We start from the raw sequence: 20,956 nt of genomic DNA on the forward strand, positions 1-20,956 counted from the left end.
GTGAAGCTTAATAAGATTTATAGAAAGTCCACATCGTTTTAAAGAAAATTGTTTTAATTAAGGACCTGCTATCTTGGACAGAAAAAAAGTTCAAAATTTAAAAAGATTTCTGGATATTTGAGTTTCTACTGGCATGAAGCAGAGAGCTACCCAGCTACAAACCAGGGCCAGTTGTAAGGAAAAGGAAATACTATCTCAGAGACTGGAGCCAAGACTCCAGAGGGCAAAGCCAAAATCTGATCAGACAATGAATTAAAGCAAAGATCAGCAAACTGGAGCCCACAGTGCCAATCCAGCCTGTTGGCTATATTTATATGGTCTCCAAGCAAAGAGCACTGATAGCTTTTGCTTTTGGAAAGCCAGCTGCCATTACTAACTACCCTGGTACAGAGAGAGAGGAGGACCTAGAGGATGAGAGGTCAGAGAAGAAAAAGATCCAGGCGGCTCTCAGCCATTCTAAGAACTCCAGCTGAGGCCCAGACAAATGAGTGAAGCTACTTTCCATCCTCCACCAGGGGTCTTCAAACTACAGCCGGCCAGCGGGCCACATGCGGCCCGCAGAGGAGTCTGATCCGGCCCGCCAGGTTTTTTGGGCAGTGAGCGCAGCCAAGGTGTTACAGTAGGAATTAGTAGTTCATATAGTCCGGCCCTCCAGCTCTCTGAGGGACCGTGATCTGGCCCCCACTTTAAAAAGTTTGAGGACCCCTGCTCCAGACCCTACTTAGCCAAACCGGCCAGGCCAAATTCTTTTACATTAGCATAATTGGCCCCAGATATCTCCCTTAATTCTAAACCATGACTTCTAATTGCTTCATTTTTATAATAACATTAGTGTATGTTCCGTAGCATGAAGCAAAGTCTGGCCACTGCAAAGATCTGTTTGGATTTGCTGGGTGCCTAAGATACACAGAAACACTTTTATGTGTACATGGTGGCTTTCAAGTATTCCACATGATTTGACTTAGATCTTATCTTCTGCACAATTTGAGTAAGAGGCTCTGCAGTCTGCCTAGAGGAGTAGAGAAAGGTGGTGGAATCCTGTCCAACCATGACTGTCTGTCCCAGAATGTTTATAGAAGTAGGCAGTTTCTGTCCTGGAAGGCTTATGACTTAAATTGAAGAGCTATAAATGTAAATCAGAAATTGTATCAAAATTACTTTCTATTTGTCCTTCTGGTAGGGTTTATCATGGATCATCCCAAGTGAAAGAACAGGGTTGCAAGGAGCTCTGGGTTAAGTGACCTGAGACCCCATTTGCAGTCTGGACTTTGCAGCTAAGTGGCATGGCCATCCATGTCTTTTGGCTTTGCTATCACTTTAGATTCCCAGGAGTGAAATGATGCGCAATTGGAAAGTGAAAATGAATGTTAAGATAGATGGGCGAGCCCAGCTGGTATGGCCCAGTGGTTGGGCATTGACCCATGAACTAGGACCGTGGTCGACAAACTGCAGCTTTCGAGCCACGTGTGACTCTTTAGCCCCTGAGTGTGGCTCTTCCACAAAATACCACGGCCTGGGTGAGTCTGTTTTGAAAAAGTGGTGTTAGAAGAAGTTTAAGTTTAAAAAATTTGGCTCTCAAAAGAAATTTCAATTGTAGTACTGTTGATATTTGGCTCTGTTGACTAAGTTTGCCGACCACTGAACTGTTTGATTCCCAGTTAGGGCGTGTGCTGGTTGTGGGCTCTATCCCCAATAGAGGGTCTGCAGGAGGCAGCCAATCCATGATTCTTTATTATTGATGTTTCTATCTCCCCCTCTCCCTTCCTTTCTCTCTAATATCAATAGAAATATTTTTTTAAAGGTAGGTGGGAGATTAAAACACAAAAGCATTAAGACCAGGAGAAAGAGCTGCATGAAGTGAGTGTGAAAGGAGGGAATCCAAAGAAGCAGGAATTCTTAGCAAAACGATTATGCTTGTTGGACCCCAGTATTTGCGCAGTCACACAAAACCATGTTTGCTTACGTGTTGCCCCTGAGGCCTGTGGAAGCAAAGCAGCAGAGAAGACAAGTGAGAGAGACTGAGCAACACCAAGGGAGGGAGCTGGCTAATGGCTGTGAAAAGAAGACAGTTGCGAAAGCAGGAGCGGAGGAACCTTCTTTGTTGGAAATCCAGGTCCAAAGCCCCGCCCCACCCAGCCTGGGAAGGCCTGCCAGGAGGACGCGTGGGGGAGCTGAGTGGTGATGGGGGGGGGGGGGGGGGGTTAGGGGGGAGCGAGGCCCACAGACTGGGAGAGCAGAGCAGAGGTCTCCCAGGAAAAGGCGCCTCCCAGGGGCGGAGGGGCCTGGGATCTTGGCTCTAGGCTTCTGCACCCCCCGCTCACTCCCCCAAATATCAGCTCTGGCCTCCCGGTGTGCTCGGAGTCTTGTCAGGGCGGGGTCCAAAGGATCGCTCTCCCCGCGCTCCTCCGGGAACGGCTCGCCAGAGGTTAAGCTAACATGTTTGCAGACGGTAACGGGGAGCTGGCTGCCAAAGGCCCCAGCTCAGGGGAATCACGACTTATGTTTCTTGGAACCATTTTTCCTTCCATTGCACTGACGCCAAAAGGGGAAAAAGTTACTTCACTAAGCTCAGCGTCTTCTAAAGTCTTGTTCACGTATTCATCAAAACCGGGGCTGAGGACGCCAGCAGAGCGAGGAGGACGAAGGGGGGAGACCAGGGCCGTCGAGGAAGCCTCGGGGCGCGGCGCCTCGCTGGGGAGGGCAGGGCCTGGCGGGGCCGCTCCAGCGTGGCGGGCAGGGAGCTCCAGGGCGCGGCTGCCCTCCCGGCGGGCGGGGAGGGTGAGTCAGCCCGGCTCCGGGTGGGAGAGGACAGGCGGGAGGGGCGCGGGGCGGGGCGGGCCGGCGGGCGGGGCGGGCCTGGCTGCGGAGTGAGGATGTGGCCGCTATAAATGCCCCACCCAGGCCAGGCGGCCAAGCTCGGCTCCCGGGGACACTCGCAGCTCGCGGCGCCCGCCCAGGTAAGCGGGGCGCGCCCTGCCGTCCGCTATGGCCCGGGGCCCGCAGGACTAGCGGGGCGCGGGGAGGCCGGGCAGGAGGAGGCGGCCTGGCCCAGAGGCTCGGGGGACCGGGACCCTGTAGGCCGTCCGGCGGAGGAGCGGCGGGACAGTCCCCACGGGGGTTCTGTGGGGGAGCGGGGCGCAGTGGCCTGGGGTGTCCGGACTGGAGTGGGGGTCCGGGGTGCCCTGGCGTTGGGGGTGCGGGGCAGAGAGATCGGGTCGTGCATTCGCCTCCGAAGTGCTCTCAGGAAGCCCGGGGAGGCGGCGCAGGAGTGGGGTGCGGAGGGAGGCCCCCCCGGTTCCGGGCAAGGTGGGGGTTAGGGTGTGGCCGCCCTGGGAGGGAGTCGCAGGTCCCCAGCGGAGCAGTCCGCGGGGCATTCACCTCCGCGTCTAAGGGAAGCTCTCTGGCAACCGAGAAAGTAGTCCCCCTCGGTCCCAAGTTACTTTACTTGAAACAAACGCTCATTTGTGGAACTTGAACCGACCGGCGGGAGGGAAGCCGTGGGGGCGGGATGAGGGGTGGGAATTTCTAGTAGCAAACCCCTCTCCCCAATAAAACAAAGCAAAATGGAAACACACACACACACACACACACACACACACACACAAAACCTCAGCTCCTTCTCCTTCGTCTATTATCCTGTAAGAGGAGCAGCTGATTCCCTAGATCTGGAGAGTTCCCACTTGGTTGCCCACTTTGAAGCGGGGAGGCAGTGGCCCGTGCCCTGTGGGGAGGGGTGTCACCAGGATGCACAGTGAGTCAGGGACTGAGCGCAGAAAAGGGTGTGGCGCCCGGGCCTCTCCCTGCAGCTCTGCGGAGTGGAGGCTGGATCCCACCAGCTGGCTGGTGAGAACCCAGGAGGTGAACATCAATTTTCTTATCTATGAACGTGGTTTAAGGATATCCATGTTTACCTCTATTCACATGAGGTTAATTGAAAATTTCAAAAAAATGTTCATTCAAAAATAAATATGCAAAGCATACCGAAAACATTGTGCCATACAATTCTAAGAGTGTCATTTTGGTGTTAGGGTTTGTCATTTTGAAGCTGCGGGTTTTCTGAATTTGTGTGTAAAAGAGCAGCGGTCTTATGGGTGCACGTTGGGTCTTTACCAAGAACTTTAAGTTCTGGAGTCCAGGAGTCAGGGCCCCTGAATTCAGACAGATTCTGCTGAGAAGTGTGTGCACTACTGTGCCTGTCTGCAGCTTGGAGGTTTGAAACGCGGAGTGCACCTTCTCACTGGAACAATGTTAGAGCAGGTGCCTTGGTCCCCAGGCCAGCTCAGAAACACCTGCTTAAGGTGCTCCGGTTTCTAAGGACTGAGGACATGCCTAATGTGAGTAGGGGGATGAGGGGTGGAAAGGTGAGGAAGGATATGAGAAGAATAAACTGTGGAAATATCTTTTCTGGAACGTTTATTAGTTTTAAGTCAACACAGATTAAATTATTTTAACTTGAAAATTATGTCTTTGCCCCCACTTTTCTCTGCCTTCCTCCTTCGAGACCCTCTTTCTGGACATCTGACCAAAGTCATCCAGGCTTATCCACTTCTGAATTCCCTCTCCTTCCCATTCCATTGGCCTTAACACCCAGGTAGAGATAAGCACATGGAATCAATATTCATTAGTATTCAGGATTGGGAGTGGTTGGTGGTCCTAATCTCCAACAACCCAGGGGAGTTGTGTTATGAAAAAAAAAAAAAGAAAGACAAGAAAACCTCGTTACCCAAACACACCTGTAATTCATAGAAGCGGAGGCTGCGGAATCAAGGAGCCACATAACGTTCAGGCATTGTGAGGAAAGATGTTAGTTGAGAGAAAGTTGGGACAGGTCTCCTCTGTGGCTAGTGGTGTGAAGACATTCCCGCTTAGCACTTTCCTCCCCTCTCCTTAGACCCTTTGCTCTCTAAAAGCTTCACGGGTTTCTCCAAAAGGATCCACCGCAACCATCCGCAGTGGAAGGGTGTGACCATCAATATGCATTTTTTCAGTTGGGGGTTTATGATTTGGAGACCGCTTGGATTTTGTAATTTCCTGCAGTGCCAAGGGGCCTGCCTGGGGTATGTGCCCAGGAAATATTGCTGACATTGGCTTTGATCTTGGGTTGGCGTCTCAGACTTTAAGATCCTGTGTCTGAGCTATTAAACTACTTTATTGATTGACTTCAGGCCAGTAGTCCTGGCCATTAGTTTCCTGACTAATTTCTAATTTAAGTAGCTTTGCTGGCAAGATAAGATATCTTCTTGTACTTGCTATTGATCTTGAGGTTTGTAGGCTCTTCCTGCACCATTGGCACGAGGCGCGGGCACTAACACGCTGTCCTGGGCCTTTACTTGTGCAGGCTCTGGGCCTACTGAGGCATTTTTCATTAAATGAGGATGGGTGTGTCACCAAAAACCCCCGGGCTCTGCTGGGCTGCCTTAAACATCCATTGGTTTCACAATACTTACTAACCACTGCTCTGTTCTGTTCACAGTTACAGGCACTGGGGATACAGCAGTGAACCACAGACAGAGAAACAGACAAAGTAAGTGCCTTGTACAGGCGGTTATCGGATTTTGAATGTTCTGTATCCCCAAATGTGTTAGTTTCCAAGTTGACTTGGGCTCTTTTTCCCTTTATTCCATCTGCATCACATTTAACCTCAGGGAAACTGTTCTGAAAGATATTGGGGCTTCACCAGTCTCTCGCATTTGATTGTGAGAATCTCATAGAAATGGAATGCTCTGATAGAAATAGAATGCCTTTTTTTTTTTTTTTTTATTTGGGAATCCACCCTCATTTTCCCTGGTGCCACACCCTATTCTAGTTTTAGGCTAACTCAGAGGAAATTCCAGTACTTAAAAAAAATATCCTTTCCGCCCATTCTCTGTCTGTTCTATTTTTCCTTCTCCTATTGCCAGAGGCAGTCCCCATCTCCTTTGTTGGGGAGCAGGTCAGCAGGAGGAGTCAGCAGGTACCCAGGCTTGTGCTGGGTGGTTCCCGGGAGATTACCTCCCAATCTCCTTTTCAGGGTACAACCTGAAGCTTTTAAACCACCTGAGCTCAGTCTTGTCAGAGAGGTCAACAGCATCCACGTAGCTAATCCCAGGCTGCTGTGGGAAGTCCCGACTTCCGGTGACTGGGATCCTTGCCCTTTGTCTCCTTGCCACACCCAGTCTACACCATCAGTGCAGGGGAAATCAGAGGCCCAAGGCCTCTCCAAATCCCTTCTTCCCACCTCCTTCCTTTCTCCTTTCCTGCCATTGAGATGTGGGTCCCATTCCCACGGGGTCCATTGGACAGAGCTGGGAGAGGTGGGGGGCCCAGCTGGGCTGGGACTGGGCTGCATATGATGAAGAGGAAGAAGTTGCCAGGCTTTGGCAAAGACCTGCTTGGATGCTGGGAATGGAAGCCTCCTGGTCTGAATGAGTGGAACTAGAACTCCATTGGATATATTCAGTCTGTGGGAGACAAAGAAAATTGAGGAGGGTGGGTAGATTGGAAAAGAAGAGGGAAGAAAAAAAAAAAAAGGCCAGAATAAGGAAAGACCCGGTGTGTGTCAATCCTCCAAAAATGTGGCTAAATGCCTAGTATGTGCTAGGCTGTGCTTAGACCCATGAGGAAATGCATGAGTAAGACAGAAACCCTGTGGGTGGGCGGATGGAATGGAAGCTCGCCTATGTACACTCAGCTCTGAAATTTCAGACACACGGACAGCCACAGCCCAGAGCAGGGAGAGGTGCAGGAGAAAAGGTAACAGTATTTTTTTGTGTCCAGAGGTCTTAGGAGGATGTTAGCTGATCCTGATTGAGAGAGCACAGTGGAGGGAACTTGGAGGACCTGGGCCTAGAGTAGCAGGACAACCCTAAGAGTGTTTGGAGAGCAATACCATTGGCATTTGATTGCAATGCTGGTGTGTGTGTGTGTGTGAGTGCGCACGCGCGCGCATGTGCATGCACTCCAGTGTATGCTTGTGTGTAAGAGATATTTATGAATCAGTCAGTAGAGTCCAGAGTGTGGAAGACCTTGGAGGCTGAGTTTAGACTCTTTCTGTTGGCAGCAGGCCCCGTTGGAAATACTGCGTGCAGGGCCACGAAGCACTGAAATGTGAAGGCCTTGATTTCTGAGCTCTGAGAGTGCTTCCTGCCAACTGACCTCATTCTTCCTGCTGGTCTCTATCCACCCACTCCATCTCTTATCAGGAGGCCGAGGACTGAGAAGCTCGGAGAGCCGAGGCTGCAACCTGCCTGTAGGTTAGCAAACAAATATTGACTCAGATTCAGCAACAGGAGGGATAAGCAAGAGGCAGTGGTGTTGTGTCCTCCCCGCCCAGTACAATTAAGGCTTTAGGGCCGAATTCCAGGATTTCTGGGGAATGGGTTGGCCCTGTGACTCAGGCTTAATCAGGACCATAAAACCAAGGAGAAAAGTGTGTGCTTTCAGGAAGTTTCTGTTAAATATAAATGGTAGGGAGTGGGGTGGAGAATGGGGTACGGTGGGCACTCCCTGCCCACCCCCACCAGTGGGTTCCCCCCTTTTCTTTTAAAATCCATTGTCTGGTCCTTTAGACTCTGCATTTTGCACAGTAAGGGCTTTGGTGGGGAAGCCCAAACCTCCACACTATACCCCACCCTCTACTTCCCACTCCCCCACCCCCGCGCATTTTTTTGGTTTAGAAATCCTCTTTTGTGTCATCCAGTCCCTGATTGATTCAGCATGGTTGCTAGGGTTGTGTTTTGTGGTGACGCATCAACACTCCACCGTGAAACTGCAAAGTGGGTGTGTCAGCGAAACTGCTGGATGGTTGTCAGGTGCGCTCTGCCGACCAGCCCTGTTGCAACATGTTTTTGTTTGTCTGTTTGTTTGTTTGTGGGAATTCATATGAGGTATTTCTGGAGCTGACTCTTAATTCATTCCAGTAGAACTTGCTTTTACTATTTGAAGTGTTAACTCTTTTTTTGTTGTTGGTTTGTTTCCACTTGTTTGCAAACTGTGTTACTTTTCTTTTTGGGGAGAAGTGAAAGCCGTTTCCTTGTAACTGTTTTTGGTTCTAAGTCTGTGTTTGAAGTGAAACAATAATGTACAAAACAATTCGTAGGACTTTTTACAGACTCTTTAAATCATCTTTAAGCTAGACCCCAAGCTAACTGTAAATCATTTTGGTTTTTGACAGTGTTTCCTGAATGTCTAGCTTTTCACTCCAATAAGAGCTACTTCAGTTAGGCAATTAAGAGGCCTCCTTTATTGATGTTTTAAAGGCAGAGGAGACCGCTCTGTTCCCTGCCTTAGGGTGGAGTTGAGTGAGTCTGTTCTTACCACAGTGGCAAATTATTCCAAACCAGTTTGAAGCGGGTGTGGCTCTTCAGCAAGTCTATTTTCTTAAAGGAAAAACTTTCCCTGATAAAGGTCTGCATTAATGATCTTATCTGGTAGCCCAGCCCTTCTCTGGGAATGGAAGGTACTAGTATGTAGAGATCCTCACCAACAGATTGAATGTGCTGGTTTTTTTTTTTTTTTTTTTCTTTTTTGCAAGTTGAAACCAGTTGGGGAGGCAGGTGTGGTGGCGTGTGGGGAGGAGAGCTGCGGCCTGCCAGGCAGAGCAGTGTGCAGAGAGGGGGTTCTGCTCGCAGTGCACCCTGAATTTTACTGTGCTTGGGAGGTGGAGGGAAGTTAATCGCCTCGAGGCCCATAGGCTTGATTTTTATTCTCATTTAGAACAACAGGTGCACTAAGGCAGAGCTATTGTTTTCAGTAAGAAAGTCCAGCCTTGCCGAAACAGGTTTGGCTCAGTGGATAGAGCGCCGGCCTGCCCTGCGGACTGAAAGGTCCCAGGTTCGATTCCAGTCAAGGGCATGTACATTGGTTGCAGGCACATCCCCAGTAGGGGATGTGCAAGAGGCAGCTGATTGATGATTCTCTCTCATCGATGTTTCTAACTCTAGACTTCCTCTCTGTAAAAAATAAATAAAATATATATTAAAAAAGAAAAAGAAAAGAAAGGTCAGCCTCCAGAGCAAATGCTGTACACAGAGACCATGCCTATTGGGAATGAATCTCGTTGGCTTTCTGGCCCTCCAGTATTCCCAAGCTTCCATGGGCACCATTCAGAAATGTGTATTTAGGGCCCCACAGTAGCCATGGCTGGTTGTAAGCCTGTCTTCTTGTTCTCTGGACACCCAGGGGGATTCTCCGTCCACCTGCCAGGCTTTCCCACCATTCTCCAGCTCGAATCTTCCAGGAGCTCACCCTTGAGGCTCTCGGGTGACCTCGCTCCTATTGTTTCTGTCATTCTCTTGGTGTCTTCCTCCCTTAGCATGGAGAACAGCTGTGGTGAAGTTGAAAGGGCAAAGACTGAAGAGCTTGGGCTTGGCCCTGTCTCCTGCTCAGTGGTGAGGTGACCTGAGCTAAGCACTCAGGTGTCTCCCTGGGGCGAGGAGGGAAGAGAGCGGACAGCCCTGCAGGGTGGGGTCTGCATGTCATAGTTGTGTGTCTCTCAGCCTTAAGGCCCTGCAGGCCAGTGTGTACTCGTTAGGAGTTTGTTCATAGATTATGTGAATGTCACCAGTGTTTGTAACCCACAGTAACACTGCCAAGGCTTTCTTTTTTCACTTTCAAGAGTAGCAGCGCCCTGACACGGTCTCATTAATCACCTATACTATATTAAGCTAATGTCTTAACAAACATGAGTGGGAAAGCCAGCTCTTTGAGACCAATCAGTCATCCACAGAATGACTTGGCTTTGCCAGGGGAATTGGATGCAATCAAGAAACAGGGACCATAGTTTATTTCTCCGGTGAAGATAAAGTCTGCCATTAAGCTTGCAGGAAATAGGAGGTAGTTACATGGATACGAAAGACATGCATGGAGTAACAGCCAGTTTCATGGATATTATTTTGTGGTTATTGACATATTTGCTTTTTCTGCAGACTGATTATAAATAATATACATATAAATGATTAATTGTGCAAGACAGCAGCTCATTGTTTCAGAACGTTTATTTAGCACCGAGCATGTGCACAGACACCCTTAAATCTGTGGGGAAACCGAGACTTCGGGGGAGATGAGGTACAGCTTATTGCCTGCTGCATTGAATTGGAGGTCAGCACTTGCTGTTTGAATACTTGGTATGTGGCAGGAACTCAGGACACTGTGGTCAGTGGATGAATCTAGCGGCACCAGTAAGTGCTCCTGGCACTGACAGGAGGGAGAGGGCACTGCAGGATGGGGGCTGCAGATGCCCCGTTAGAGCAGATGCCAAAGCAGTGGCGGCCTGAGGAGTGGGCAGGCGCTCTAATCTAACTGGAGCAGCTGAGGGTAAGGAGGTGGGGGAGCAGGCCTGGAGGTGCTGTGGGTTACTGAGCACTGTGTGTCTGGTGAGAAGCAAGTCCACTTTTGCTGGGGAGTGGACAGAGGCGGGGTTCCCAGGCCAATCTTTTTTTTTTTCCCTTAAGTTTTTAATGAACGTTGTATATAATATTACTTTATCCCTGCATCTTCTCAGTTGTGTTTTCCTTGCATTTGCCCCTTTCCTTTCCTACTTGGGAGATCTGGCTTTCTGTCCAAGGATCTTTTTGTGGTCTTTGTCCCGCTTTAGTGCAGCGATGGCCACCTCGCTGGGGTGAACGCCCCATGCCCAGCGGTACCATTAGCTTCCTCCCCTGCACTCCTTCAGTGTAGATGACGGATTTCTTCCTGTAAACCCGCGCTACTTTGCCAATTTGCTGCCCTTTGTAATGTCCTCGGACAACCTGAGAGTCGTCATCCTTTCGATGGGCCTGCATTGTACTTCTCAGCTCTTGGGAAAGAGGAGAAGCGGTCATCTTTCCACGGGCACTGCTGCGGTGGCCCCCAAAGGGACCCCTGTGAATTGTGGAGGGCTGAACTGAGCTGAGTGAGAGGCAGCCACTGACGGGTGGATTTTGAACACCATCAACTAGAGGAACCGAATGGGGAGTAGCACGTAGGGCTGATGGGATGAAAGGGCAGCACTGCTTGTGCACCGTAAAACAGGAAGGAAGTTTGTGGGGCTTTTAAACATCCCTGCTTTCTATCTCTCCTCAGCGTTGACCTATGAACCAGGAGGTCACGGTTCAATTCTGGGTCAGGGCACGTGCCTGGGTTTTGGGCTTGATCCCCAGAGTGGGGCCTGTAGGAAGCAGCTGATCGATGATTCTCTCTCATCATTGGTGTTTTTACCGCTTCTTCCCTCTCCCATCCTCTCTGGAATCAATTAAAAAAATGTGTGTGTGTGTGTATGTGTGTGTATATATATATATATATATATATATATATATATATATATATATATTTTTTTTTTTTTTTTTTTAAAGAAAACCTTGCAGAAATGTACCCATAATCGCAAATAATGGAGAATCCCCTTCTTTTACATTCCCTCGCCTCCACCCCACATGGAGCCTGGAATCGGCCTACTTCAAAGCCTTCTGATAAGTTAGCAAGTGTCTATGTCAATACTCCCTCAAGCCGGTTTTATGAAAATATTTAGACTAAGCAAACTGTTGGAAGAGAATAGAAAGCTGAATTTGCATGGACACAATTTCCTTGGTCCAAGAATATTAAGAAGAAGAAAAAAAACCAGAGCAGGAGATACTGCAATTCAAATGTCATTCCCACTATTTCGGATGCCGCTCTGCTCTATTTCCTTCATTTGGGGGATGCTGCTACCTTGGCTCCGTTAAGATAAATTTAATGCCCGCTTAGCACTTTTTATTGGCAGGAGTTGGCGTATCGATTCCGAGAACTGTGTGATTGCAGAGCTGGGAAGCCAATCCATCAGACGCTAGTGGCACAGCGCCATTAACTGTATTAACTGGAAGATGACTTCATTTTAGCCATTTTGAATGTTAAATACAAGGATCAGTCTCTTTATGGAATGAGATAATGTCAGAAAAATCTACCCACTGTCTTTCTCATTAACAGTTCGATATCTTCTAAGCTCCGGTGAGCTAAGAAAGTCATTAGGGGAGTAGTAAAGGCTTCCCTTTAGGAAGGGGTCAGCCTAAACATGCCACTGATGTCAGTTCATACCCGTAGTTTTCAGGTCCCTTTGCATAGGTCAGATTACTGGCGAGAATAGCAGAAGTGGTGGCCGGTTTGACAAGCTTGTCGCTTTGTGTGAGAAGTGGGAGACTCGGTGTTAACCTGTTGGGACAAGTTGCATGAGCCTAGGAGGGCATTTTGGTTTCATGTTCACAAATCCGTCTCCCCAGGGTCTGTTCACACAAGGGCAAGGGGAGCCTGGCCAGCTTGGCAGCCCCTCGCAAACCTCAGCAAACCTTCTCAAGCTCTCATTTTTCCCAATCATGAGGTGGAAATTGCATGTATTGGTAAAAATTATTCTCATGTCCTCAGATGAAATGGTCCAAGAAGTGGAGATTAGTGTAATGAATACTGTGCTCCGGGGAAAGGAAAGCCTCTTCCTAAAGACATTTTTTTTTTTAATTTTTTAATTTTTTTTCTCCCCAGCTTCTTTCAAAATGTCTACTGTTCATGAAATCCTGTGCAAGCTCAGCTTGGAGGGTGATGTAAGTATATCTCTTTCACTTGGTGTCATTTTTGCAAATTGTACGTCTCTCTGGATGGTATCAATACTATTCCCTTTCCTTATACAGCTAAGAAAATGGGACAAAGTTCAGACAATCACTCCCCCTCTTGGTTCTCTGTTCTCCCCCAATCCATTGGTTGCTTCTCAGTGAGGGAGGCGACCAATCGATGTGTCTCTCTCATGTCAATGTCTGTCTCTCTCTCTCTCTCTCTCTCTCTCTCTCTCTCTCTCTCCCTCCCTCCCTCCCTCCCTCCCTCCCTCTCTCGTCAGTGTTTCTCTCTCTCTTTCTCTCTTCCTAAGCCTTCCTCCCACTCTTTCTAAAAATCACTGTAAAAAATATCCTCGGGTGAGGATTAACAACAACAAAAAAGATCCTGAGAGCTTGGGACTTGTTAGTGTCCAGGAAGTTTTTCCACACAAGAACTTATACCTTTAAAAAATTTATTTTAGTACCCAGGAAAGCTTTTTTCCTAAAAAGCTAGGATGTTTGTTCTTTTTTTAAAGAAAATGAATTAATGAAAGCACTGTGACTCATCATGTTTCCTTTTTTGCTTTGGCTATCCGGGAACAAAGAATTATTTTTCATTGTCTTTCCCAGGAAATATGTGAATCTATAAATCTGGTGCATTTGCTTCTGTTTTATAGTTAAAATTTGTTCCACTCCATGTGAGATTATATCATTGCAAACACTTTTAGGGTCAAGTTAGAATATGAATTATTACAATGTAACGTATCTAAGAACATCAGACATCTTTTAGGTCATCTTGCCTGAAACGGCTTTTACAAAAACTCAGCAGTGAGTGACACTGGTTTGCCGGCATGCCTTGGAAAATTTTCATGACATGCTCTCAATCAAATTAAAACACCCAGAAGCGCTCGACGTGGGTCAACTGCAGCCCAGAGCATGTGGGCACAGAACCCTCTATTGTCCGTGGTGCTGTCCATCAAAATGTCCAGATGGACAGTGTCCATGGAAGCACAGGTGTTATGGTGTGGAGAGCCTATATGTACTTCTAACCTTCCCTTTTGCAACTGGTGCCCACTGCTGTTGGCAACAGTACAAGCTGCACGCTGAGGTCCAGGAGCTGAGAGATTTCTCTCTTTAATGGACCCGATTGTTAGATCATCTTCAGACGCAGGCTTCCTGGCAGGGCTTTTCGAGCAGCCTCTGAGGTCACTGCACTCCAGAGTGATGCGTTTCTCCGTCTGGGGAGATGGGCCTGCAGTAGAAAATGTCGTGTTTCTCTAGCGTTTTGAGGGAGGATCACTTTTGCCTCAATAATTTGATTTTCAGATGAGTGGATTTTACAGGTAACAGGTTCAGTTATCCATTTAATTTTGCTTCTGTGGATACTATAAAGTTATGCCAAACTTTGCCCTTCTCATGTTTGGGAGTAGGATGGCAGAGCACTTTGTAAAAGAAGCCACTCATGATGGGGCTCAGTGACCAGACCATCTGCCTTTGTAAATCATGGATGACCCTGCCATTCCACAGGAAGATGTTTTTCCGTAGATTTCCACCCACGTTTTGCAGCCACCATGGGAGATGGCTTTTCAAAAGAGCACTTTGTTCTTACCTTGCCCTGAGTGTGTGCTCGGTTTTCATTGTGTCCATCTTACTGGAAAGTTCAAGGCGTGAAATGGGGTGGAAAACCCCTGAATAGTTCGTTGTGTTCCAGAATTATACATGTGAACTGGCCTGACTCGGCCAGGAGAGTTGCAAGTGCACTGTGAGAGGTTTTGTCCAATTCTGGACTTAGATTTCTGGCTTGTCCTGGGACACATATTCAAGAGGATGGGCTGTTAGTTGCTTACCTATGTAAGCTCCCCTCTAACACACCAAGTGGTGGGAGAGGGAGCAGGTGCCCATAACGTAATGTCTGTAGGTGGAGAGGTCAGTCAGGGCGCCTTAGTCTCTGCCTCTTTCCAGGAACCGAGCCAACACAAAGTGCATTATTATGATGGGTTTTATGTGCTGAGGGAGGCGGGGGTGGTTCAGGATGGGGAACCCTGGCATTGGAAGTGGGACAGTTGTGGGTGGCTGGACAGGCCATCAGCCAACCAAAACCATATTGTCTGTCCTCTTGTCTGTCCTTTGTGCTGGGGGAGGGAGCAGGGAGCAGGAGAGCTGCAGGAACATCAAGGGGAGGGGGCTGACCCTGGGGGAAGGAGCAGGCTGTTGCCCTCACCTCAGTCTCAGGTCGGTGGGGTTGGCCCATCCCATCAGGAAGGGCAATGGGCTTTGAAAAACACTGCGACCATGCACTCTTCCTGTGAAATGTTTTTCAAAGCCCATTACCCCACGTAGCTCAGTGATTGAGTGTCATTGATCTATGAACCAGGAGGTCACGTTCAATTCCCAGTCAGGGCACATGCCCAGGTTTTGGGCTTGATCCCCAGTAAGGGGTTATGCAGGAAGCAGCTGATCAATGATTCTCTTTCATCATTGATGTTTCTCTCTCTCTCTCTCTCTCTCTCTCTCTCTCTCTCTCTCTCTCTCTCTCTCTCTCTCTTTCTCTCTCCTCCTTTCTTTTCCTCTCTCCCTGAAATCAATAAAAATAAAATTTAAAAGAAGATCACTGTTTAAATAAAAAGGCAATAAGAAAAAAAATACTAGTTGAGTGGGTTGAGTGGTAAGCAGGGGGAGATGGTTATAACACCGCAGAGGGAGGGGACAGAGAGGAAAGAGAAGAGCAGGAGGAACTTGGCCCACAGGAAGGAGGATGTAGCCACGTGGCCTGACCACCTTGGTGTCACAGCGGTGGCCCAATCGAGGGAGCTTCCTCACTTTAAGAGGCGAGCAGGAGGCCGGCGTTTTACATTGACTTCGAAATGAATCATGAGCTCAGTCAGCAGGCCCAAGTGGAGATTCGTGAGCCTGTAACAAAAACTCGGCAGAACACACTTGCATTTCAGACATTTTCACATTCTCAAGCTTGTTTTGAATTGTTGCCAGCCTAATGTGGATGCTCTTTCAGACCTTCCCAAGTCCACAGGTCGTTTCCAATGCTCAGCCTTGTGTTGCCTGCTTTTGAGCGTAAACATATAAACAGCACATTCTAAACGCACCGGGCCTTTGAGGAAGAATTCTCACTAGAAACAGTGTGGTTCCTTATCTTATATTTGGTAGCTTGTTCATACTTCACTCGTTCCCTAGTCTAAGAATGAATTGAATTGTTAAAAGAAACAATAGAAAAACTAAATCGATTGTAGAAACCGATGTTTTAACAAAGGGATCTTCAGTGTGCATGATGTGATTGTATGTTTGCCTTTTGCCCTTAGCACTCCACACCCGTAAGTGCGTACGGGTCGGTCAAGGCCTACCCCAACTTCGATGCTGACCGGGATGCTTTGAACATCGAAACGGCCATCAAGACCAAAGGTAGGCAGTGCATTTGCCCGCCTCTTGCCAGGCTCTGGCAGAGGCATTTGTAGTTCTCTTCATTCTGCCTGGAATCTGCACACATGGGCATTTGAAATTGTTTTAAAGGAGCCGATTCAACCTTACCTTACCCCACACCTGCTTGTTCTCATCTCTCCCTCCTTTTCCGCCTCTTCCCTACTCAGTTTGGAGAGAAGATCTTAAACGTGAGAACATAGTTTAACCAAACAGCATAGCAACGTGGCAATAGGCTCAGGACCGGTTCCCCGGGTGTGTACTCTGGGCCCAGCCCCTCTCTCTGAGGTGTAGTGCCTCTCTGGTCAAGAAAGAATTCGGTCATGTGATCCCTGAGGGCCTTTCTTTTTGTCCCGATTCCCCTTGAATTCCATTACGTTTGTTGGGGGGAAAAAAACGCTGGGGAAATCTTACTGCCTTGCTCTTAGATTGATCTAAGGAGAGAAAAATTCACACTTTTTTCTTTTTGTGACTCTACAAGTTACGCCACTCCTTAGGCCTGGAGCTGGAATTGGAAGAATTGTTGGAATGAGAATGTTTCCTCGAGTTCCAGGATGAGTAAGAGGAACAGGAGGCTAAAAGCCTCGCTATCTAACTCCCGCAGACAAAGCCCTGGACTGGGTAGAATTGAGCAAGAGCGTGTTCCAAGTCGTCATCACGCTGTTCTCTGTGTCCATGAGAGTAAATGTTCCCATTTTTGGGCTCATGTTAATGAAGCCTGGGTCTTTGGGGTTTCCCCATCCCGGGAATCCCGGGAACTGTGGTGATGCTGTGATTTCACCACTCGTTTCCCCTTCTGGACTTCCTCTTTGCTGAGGGGAACCTTTTACGTGCTGTGGTTCTAAAACAGGGGTGGGGAACATCCAGCCTAAGGCTCCTATAAGGCTTGCAACATCATCGGGTCTGGCCCTTCCAGTGCCTTAATTAAATGTTTGACCCATGGTAGCAGGCTAATGGTACGTGGATAATTTTGGATGGCCCAAGAATGATGTCATAAATATCCCAATGGCTATTGGCAGATGAGAGGTTCTCAGGACCCCTGTTCACAGGACCTGGGGCTTTGTTTCACCTGCCTCAGAGCAGCCTGGCGTGCGTTCCAGGGGGACGCCCAGGCACTTCCCAGAAGGGCTGCCTGGATCACGGAAGGGAGAACAAGGAAGCATCCAGATTTGACCTTTAAAGAGTCTTCTTTTTTTGGTGTTTGTAAATGACCATACTTGTCAAAGGCCAGGTTGGGAAGTCAGAAAGTCACTAATGAGAAAATAAAATCTGCAGGGCTTATCTCATTCCAGCCAGTACTCCTCTGGGGAGCGTAGTGGATGAGTGTGTGCGATCATGAGTTCAGATCTCGGCTCTGCCACTAATTCACTAGCTATGTGACTGGAAAATTATCTAACTTCCTTAAGCCTCAGTTTTTGTTTTTTTTTTACTAGTAAGTAGGGCTCATCAAAGCTTCCACCTCACAGGGTTATTGTGAAGTACCACTTACCATCTTTGCTTAGTGCCAGGCATTTTCACATTGCTCAAAATAGTTTCCCTTAAAACACACACACACACACACACACACACACACACACACACACACACACACACATATTCCACTTTCCTAAAACTCCACCTGTCTTGTTAGTATTTGGGTGAGTCTACATTCCTGGGGCTCCCCGTCATGCCATCTTGTGGGAACACACTCAAGGTTCCACAGTTAAACTCATCTGACGAAGATGGTGCCTTTCACCAGCTGGAGACAAAGAAGGCTTTTATCCCTGCATGGGAAAGCTTTTAGCACACTGGAATGTAAAGATTGCGCAAAGGAGCTCTGGTATTGGCTGAAACTCCCATGGCAATAAAAATACCTTCAGGCCCTTTCTGAGTCCATAGAAAAAGCCTGTAGTTTCTAAGCAGAAATGTCTGCAAGGCTGAGCTTTGGATTCCTGCCTTCTCATTTGGTCACAAGCTGCTGACATCACCATCCTCCGGTTACAGCTCTTTATTGAATTTATTGGTGCTCCTTATGAGCAGGCAATGCACCAAGCACATTCAGAACGCTCATGTTAGGTGGACTTCAGACTCACCCTCTGACACTGTGCGCCATCCTCCCACTCCGTGGGGGACATTGAGGATTAACATGCTCTAGGTCTCTTGGCCTTGGTTCAAACGGGTTTGAACAGAGTTCTGGCCAGCCCCAGGCTGTGTGTCTGAGCATCCTGACGGGACACCAACCTGCCAGGACTGGACTCTTTTCCTTTCTGAGGGAATGTCAGCCACAGAACACGGGATTCTGTTGTCATCAGACTCCTGCCATGTTTGTGGTCCTGCTTTAGGTTCCTCTCTTGTTCTCTTTGAGACTTATAGCCCAATGAGATCTTTTAGGAGCTAGTCATTGGTGCCTAATGATTTTACAGAGTAATTAGATTTTTCTTGAGTTGTCAGTTGGTCCCTTAAAATAATTTCTGGATTGTCAGTATGTTTAAAATCTTAAATCCTTCTAGGAAACTATTGAGAAGGAAGACTATGATATGCATACAGAGCTCAGTATACCTACCAATCATGTGAAAAACCCAGATAGCTTCTAGCTGGGAGGTGCCTTAGTAAATGGTGGTAACTCATGCTACATGACAGAGAATGTCTGCAGAATGTTACAGAGACTGGAAAATAAAGTTTCTGAGCAATTTTTTTTTTATGTAGTTCACATGCCATATAACTCGCCTATGTGAAATGTACAATTCACTATCCATCAATTTGAACAGCCAGTATCATAATTTTTCAACACTCATTTTAATATATTTTTGCCATAACTGAGACAGTTGCATTTAAAAAAGGACAAAAAAGAGTATGTACAGTATGATTACACCACAACTTTTTTATGTCAAAAAGGAAAAAAGGCATTATTAACTGACATATAGAATTATGGGTAATTGGTCCTTTTCCTTCCTTGTGCTTTTAGTATATTCTCTATTTCTAAAATTGTCTATAATGCCATACCATCATAATGGAAGGCAATACATTTAATTATGAGCAAAAATGAAATCATTATTCAGGAAGGTAAAATCGCTTTTGTTCCTTTTATTTCCCTTTGATATCTATATATATAAAAGCCTAAGTGACCATTACGACTGGTTGACCAAACAACTGGTCAACCAATGGCTATGATATGCATTGACCACCAGGGGGCAGATGCTCAATGCAGGAACTGTTCCCTAGTGCTCAGTGCGCTCCCACAGCCAACCTCCTGTGGTCCCTCCCCATGGCCAGCTGGCCCCCATTACCCTTGTTTGCTGGCCAGGCCAAGTGACCCCTCCTCTACACAAATTTGTGCACCAGGCCTCTAGTTTTTAGATAACTAACATCACTTAACAAATGAGCTAATTAAGCTCTTAACCCTCTCTTTTAGAATGCCTTCTCCCTTCAGTTAAGAAGCTGTGCCACACCTTGCCCCTACTCCCTCCTCAAACCCTTAATGTGAGGACACCATACTAAGTAATTGGTGTTTCCTTGACATGAAACAAAAGGTAAACCTCAAATGCTGATACAAACAAAAGCCAAAGGACCGTAAAAAGGAAAGATGACTTCTCTCCTAGAAAGGATGCTCTAAGTGTGTGTGCACACATGTGCACCAAGTGCAGAGCATGCTGGGAGGAGCCTGCTCTATTGGACACAAAGTCTGCTTCCTTGTTGTGTGACCAATCACCTGTGGTGGAGAGTTAATCAGTTGCTGTTAAACACAAGGACTGCAAACCCTGAGCAGGCCAGAGTGGAGAGGATTACTAGGAGGAGTCGGCCTGGCTGAGATCTGTGGGCTGGCATGGCCTGGGCTGGTCAGAAGGTCCCAAAGCGGCTCTTACCCATCTCTTCCCCTCCACCTTTACCATCTCCCACCTGGCCTGGTGTGGCACCTGCCCTTTTCATGGGCCTCCTTGCCTCACCCATTGCAGATTTGTTCCTGTCTTCATCTCCAGGCTGCTCGGTGCCCCAAACAGAGCCTCTGCTCTGGTAGGAGTGAGCCACCCGCTTCTAGAGCGGAGATTGTCAACCTTTCTCATCTCGGGGCACACATAAAGTGATTATTAAAGTTCCGTAGCACGCCACAAATATATTTTTGCCAATATGATTTAAAAAAAAGTATAGTTTTGATTCACACTGGATGGCTATTGTCATTTTCTTATTTGACCATCTAAGGGGAAAGAGGTCAGTGCCCATGACTAAATAGTCAGGTTTTCCATGTTTTTAAAATTCTCACGGCACACCAGCATGCCTCGGCACAGCGGATAAAATCGCTGCTCTGGAGGGAGCATTAGCCCACTCCTGACATCCAGGTGGCTCCCCCTCACCCCTCCGCCCCAGCTGATACACAGCCTCTCCTCCAAGCTGTCTTTGAGGAGGAGGCAGAATCCATCACTTCTTGGTCTGTCTCATAATATTTCCTATGCTCCTACATAGCTCTTGCCACATTGTGTTATAATTACTTACATTTGGATTTATTCTCCCACCAGAATGTCAGCTCCTTGAGGGCAAGGCCTTTATTTCATTAGTTGTAGTTAATCTGATTTACCCAGCCCTTGGGACTGTGTGAGAAGGTATACATTTCACCCAAATAGTCTAGTGTACACAGACACAGAGCACACAGTGAGGGGGACACTCGGGTGGCAGATAAGGTAGCAAAGAACAGTTTCAGAATCTGGATAGTATCCGGGGAGGGTACCAGTCCCCTAGTGAGCTTTGATCTGTTTTCACAGAATGAATTTAGCTCACTCTCCTAAGCCTGCTTTGTTTCTAGTTTGACAGTATCTCGGTAGTTCTTGGGTATGTTACCTACACCCATTCCACAATTACTTGGTGGTGGTATGCTCTGGCTTGAGGTAGACTGCGCAAATACTTACCTTAATTTAATGTCTAGTTAGAAACTGAATAAAGCCGTGCATAAGTAGTAATATTGCTTAATTAACAAGAGGTTGCGGAGACTTAAATCTGTAGGAGTCTCTTAGTCTAGATTGGCCTTGGGTTAAATATATACCATGGCG

The 20,956-nt window shown here is 47.5% G+C and overlaps 1 protein-coding gene across 3 annotated transcripts in view; it reads left to right on the forward strand.

The window, feature by feature from the left end:
- The first annotated feature begins 2,886 nt into the window (after positions 1 to 2,886).
- Positions 2,887 to 20,956, forward strand: part of ANXA2 (annexin A2) — a 40,560-nt gene continuing 22,490 nt past the window's right edge. Inside the window, exons 1-4 of one of the 3 annotated variants that reach the window (XM_036440137.2) lie at positions 2,887 to 2,957; positions 5,474 to 5,524; positions 12,463 to 12,521; positions 15,824 to 15,923. In XM_036440137.2, the coding sequence (XP_036296030.1) occupies positions 12,474 to 12,521; positions 15,824 to 15,923 (148 nt within the window). In that variant the 5' untranslated portion in view covers positions 2,887 to 2,957; positions 5,474 to 5,524; positions 12,463 to 12,473. Of the gene's footprint in view, positions 2,958 to 5,473; positions 5,525 to 6,642; positions 6,733 to 12,462; positions 12,522 to 15,823; positions 15,924 to 20,956 lie in introns of those variants that run through there. The other 2 variants (XM_036440139.2, XM_036440135.2) reach the window with 2 other exon arrangements.

Source organism: Pipistrellus kuhlii, unplaced genomic scaffold, assembly GCF_014108245.1.
Source record: "Pipistrellus kuhlii isolate mPipKuh1 unplaced genomic scaffold, mPipKuh1.p scaffold_m20_p_1, whole genome shotgun sequence".
NCBI classification, from domain to species: Eukaryota; Metazoa; Chordata; class Mammalia; order Chiroptera; family Vespertilionidae; genus Pipistrellus; species Pipistrellus kuhlii.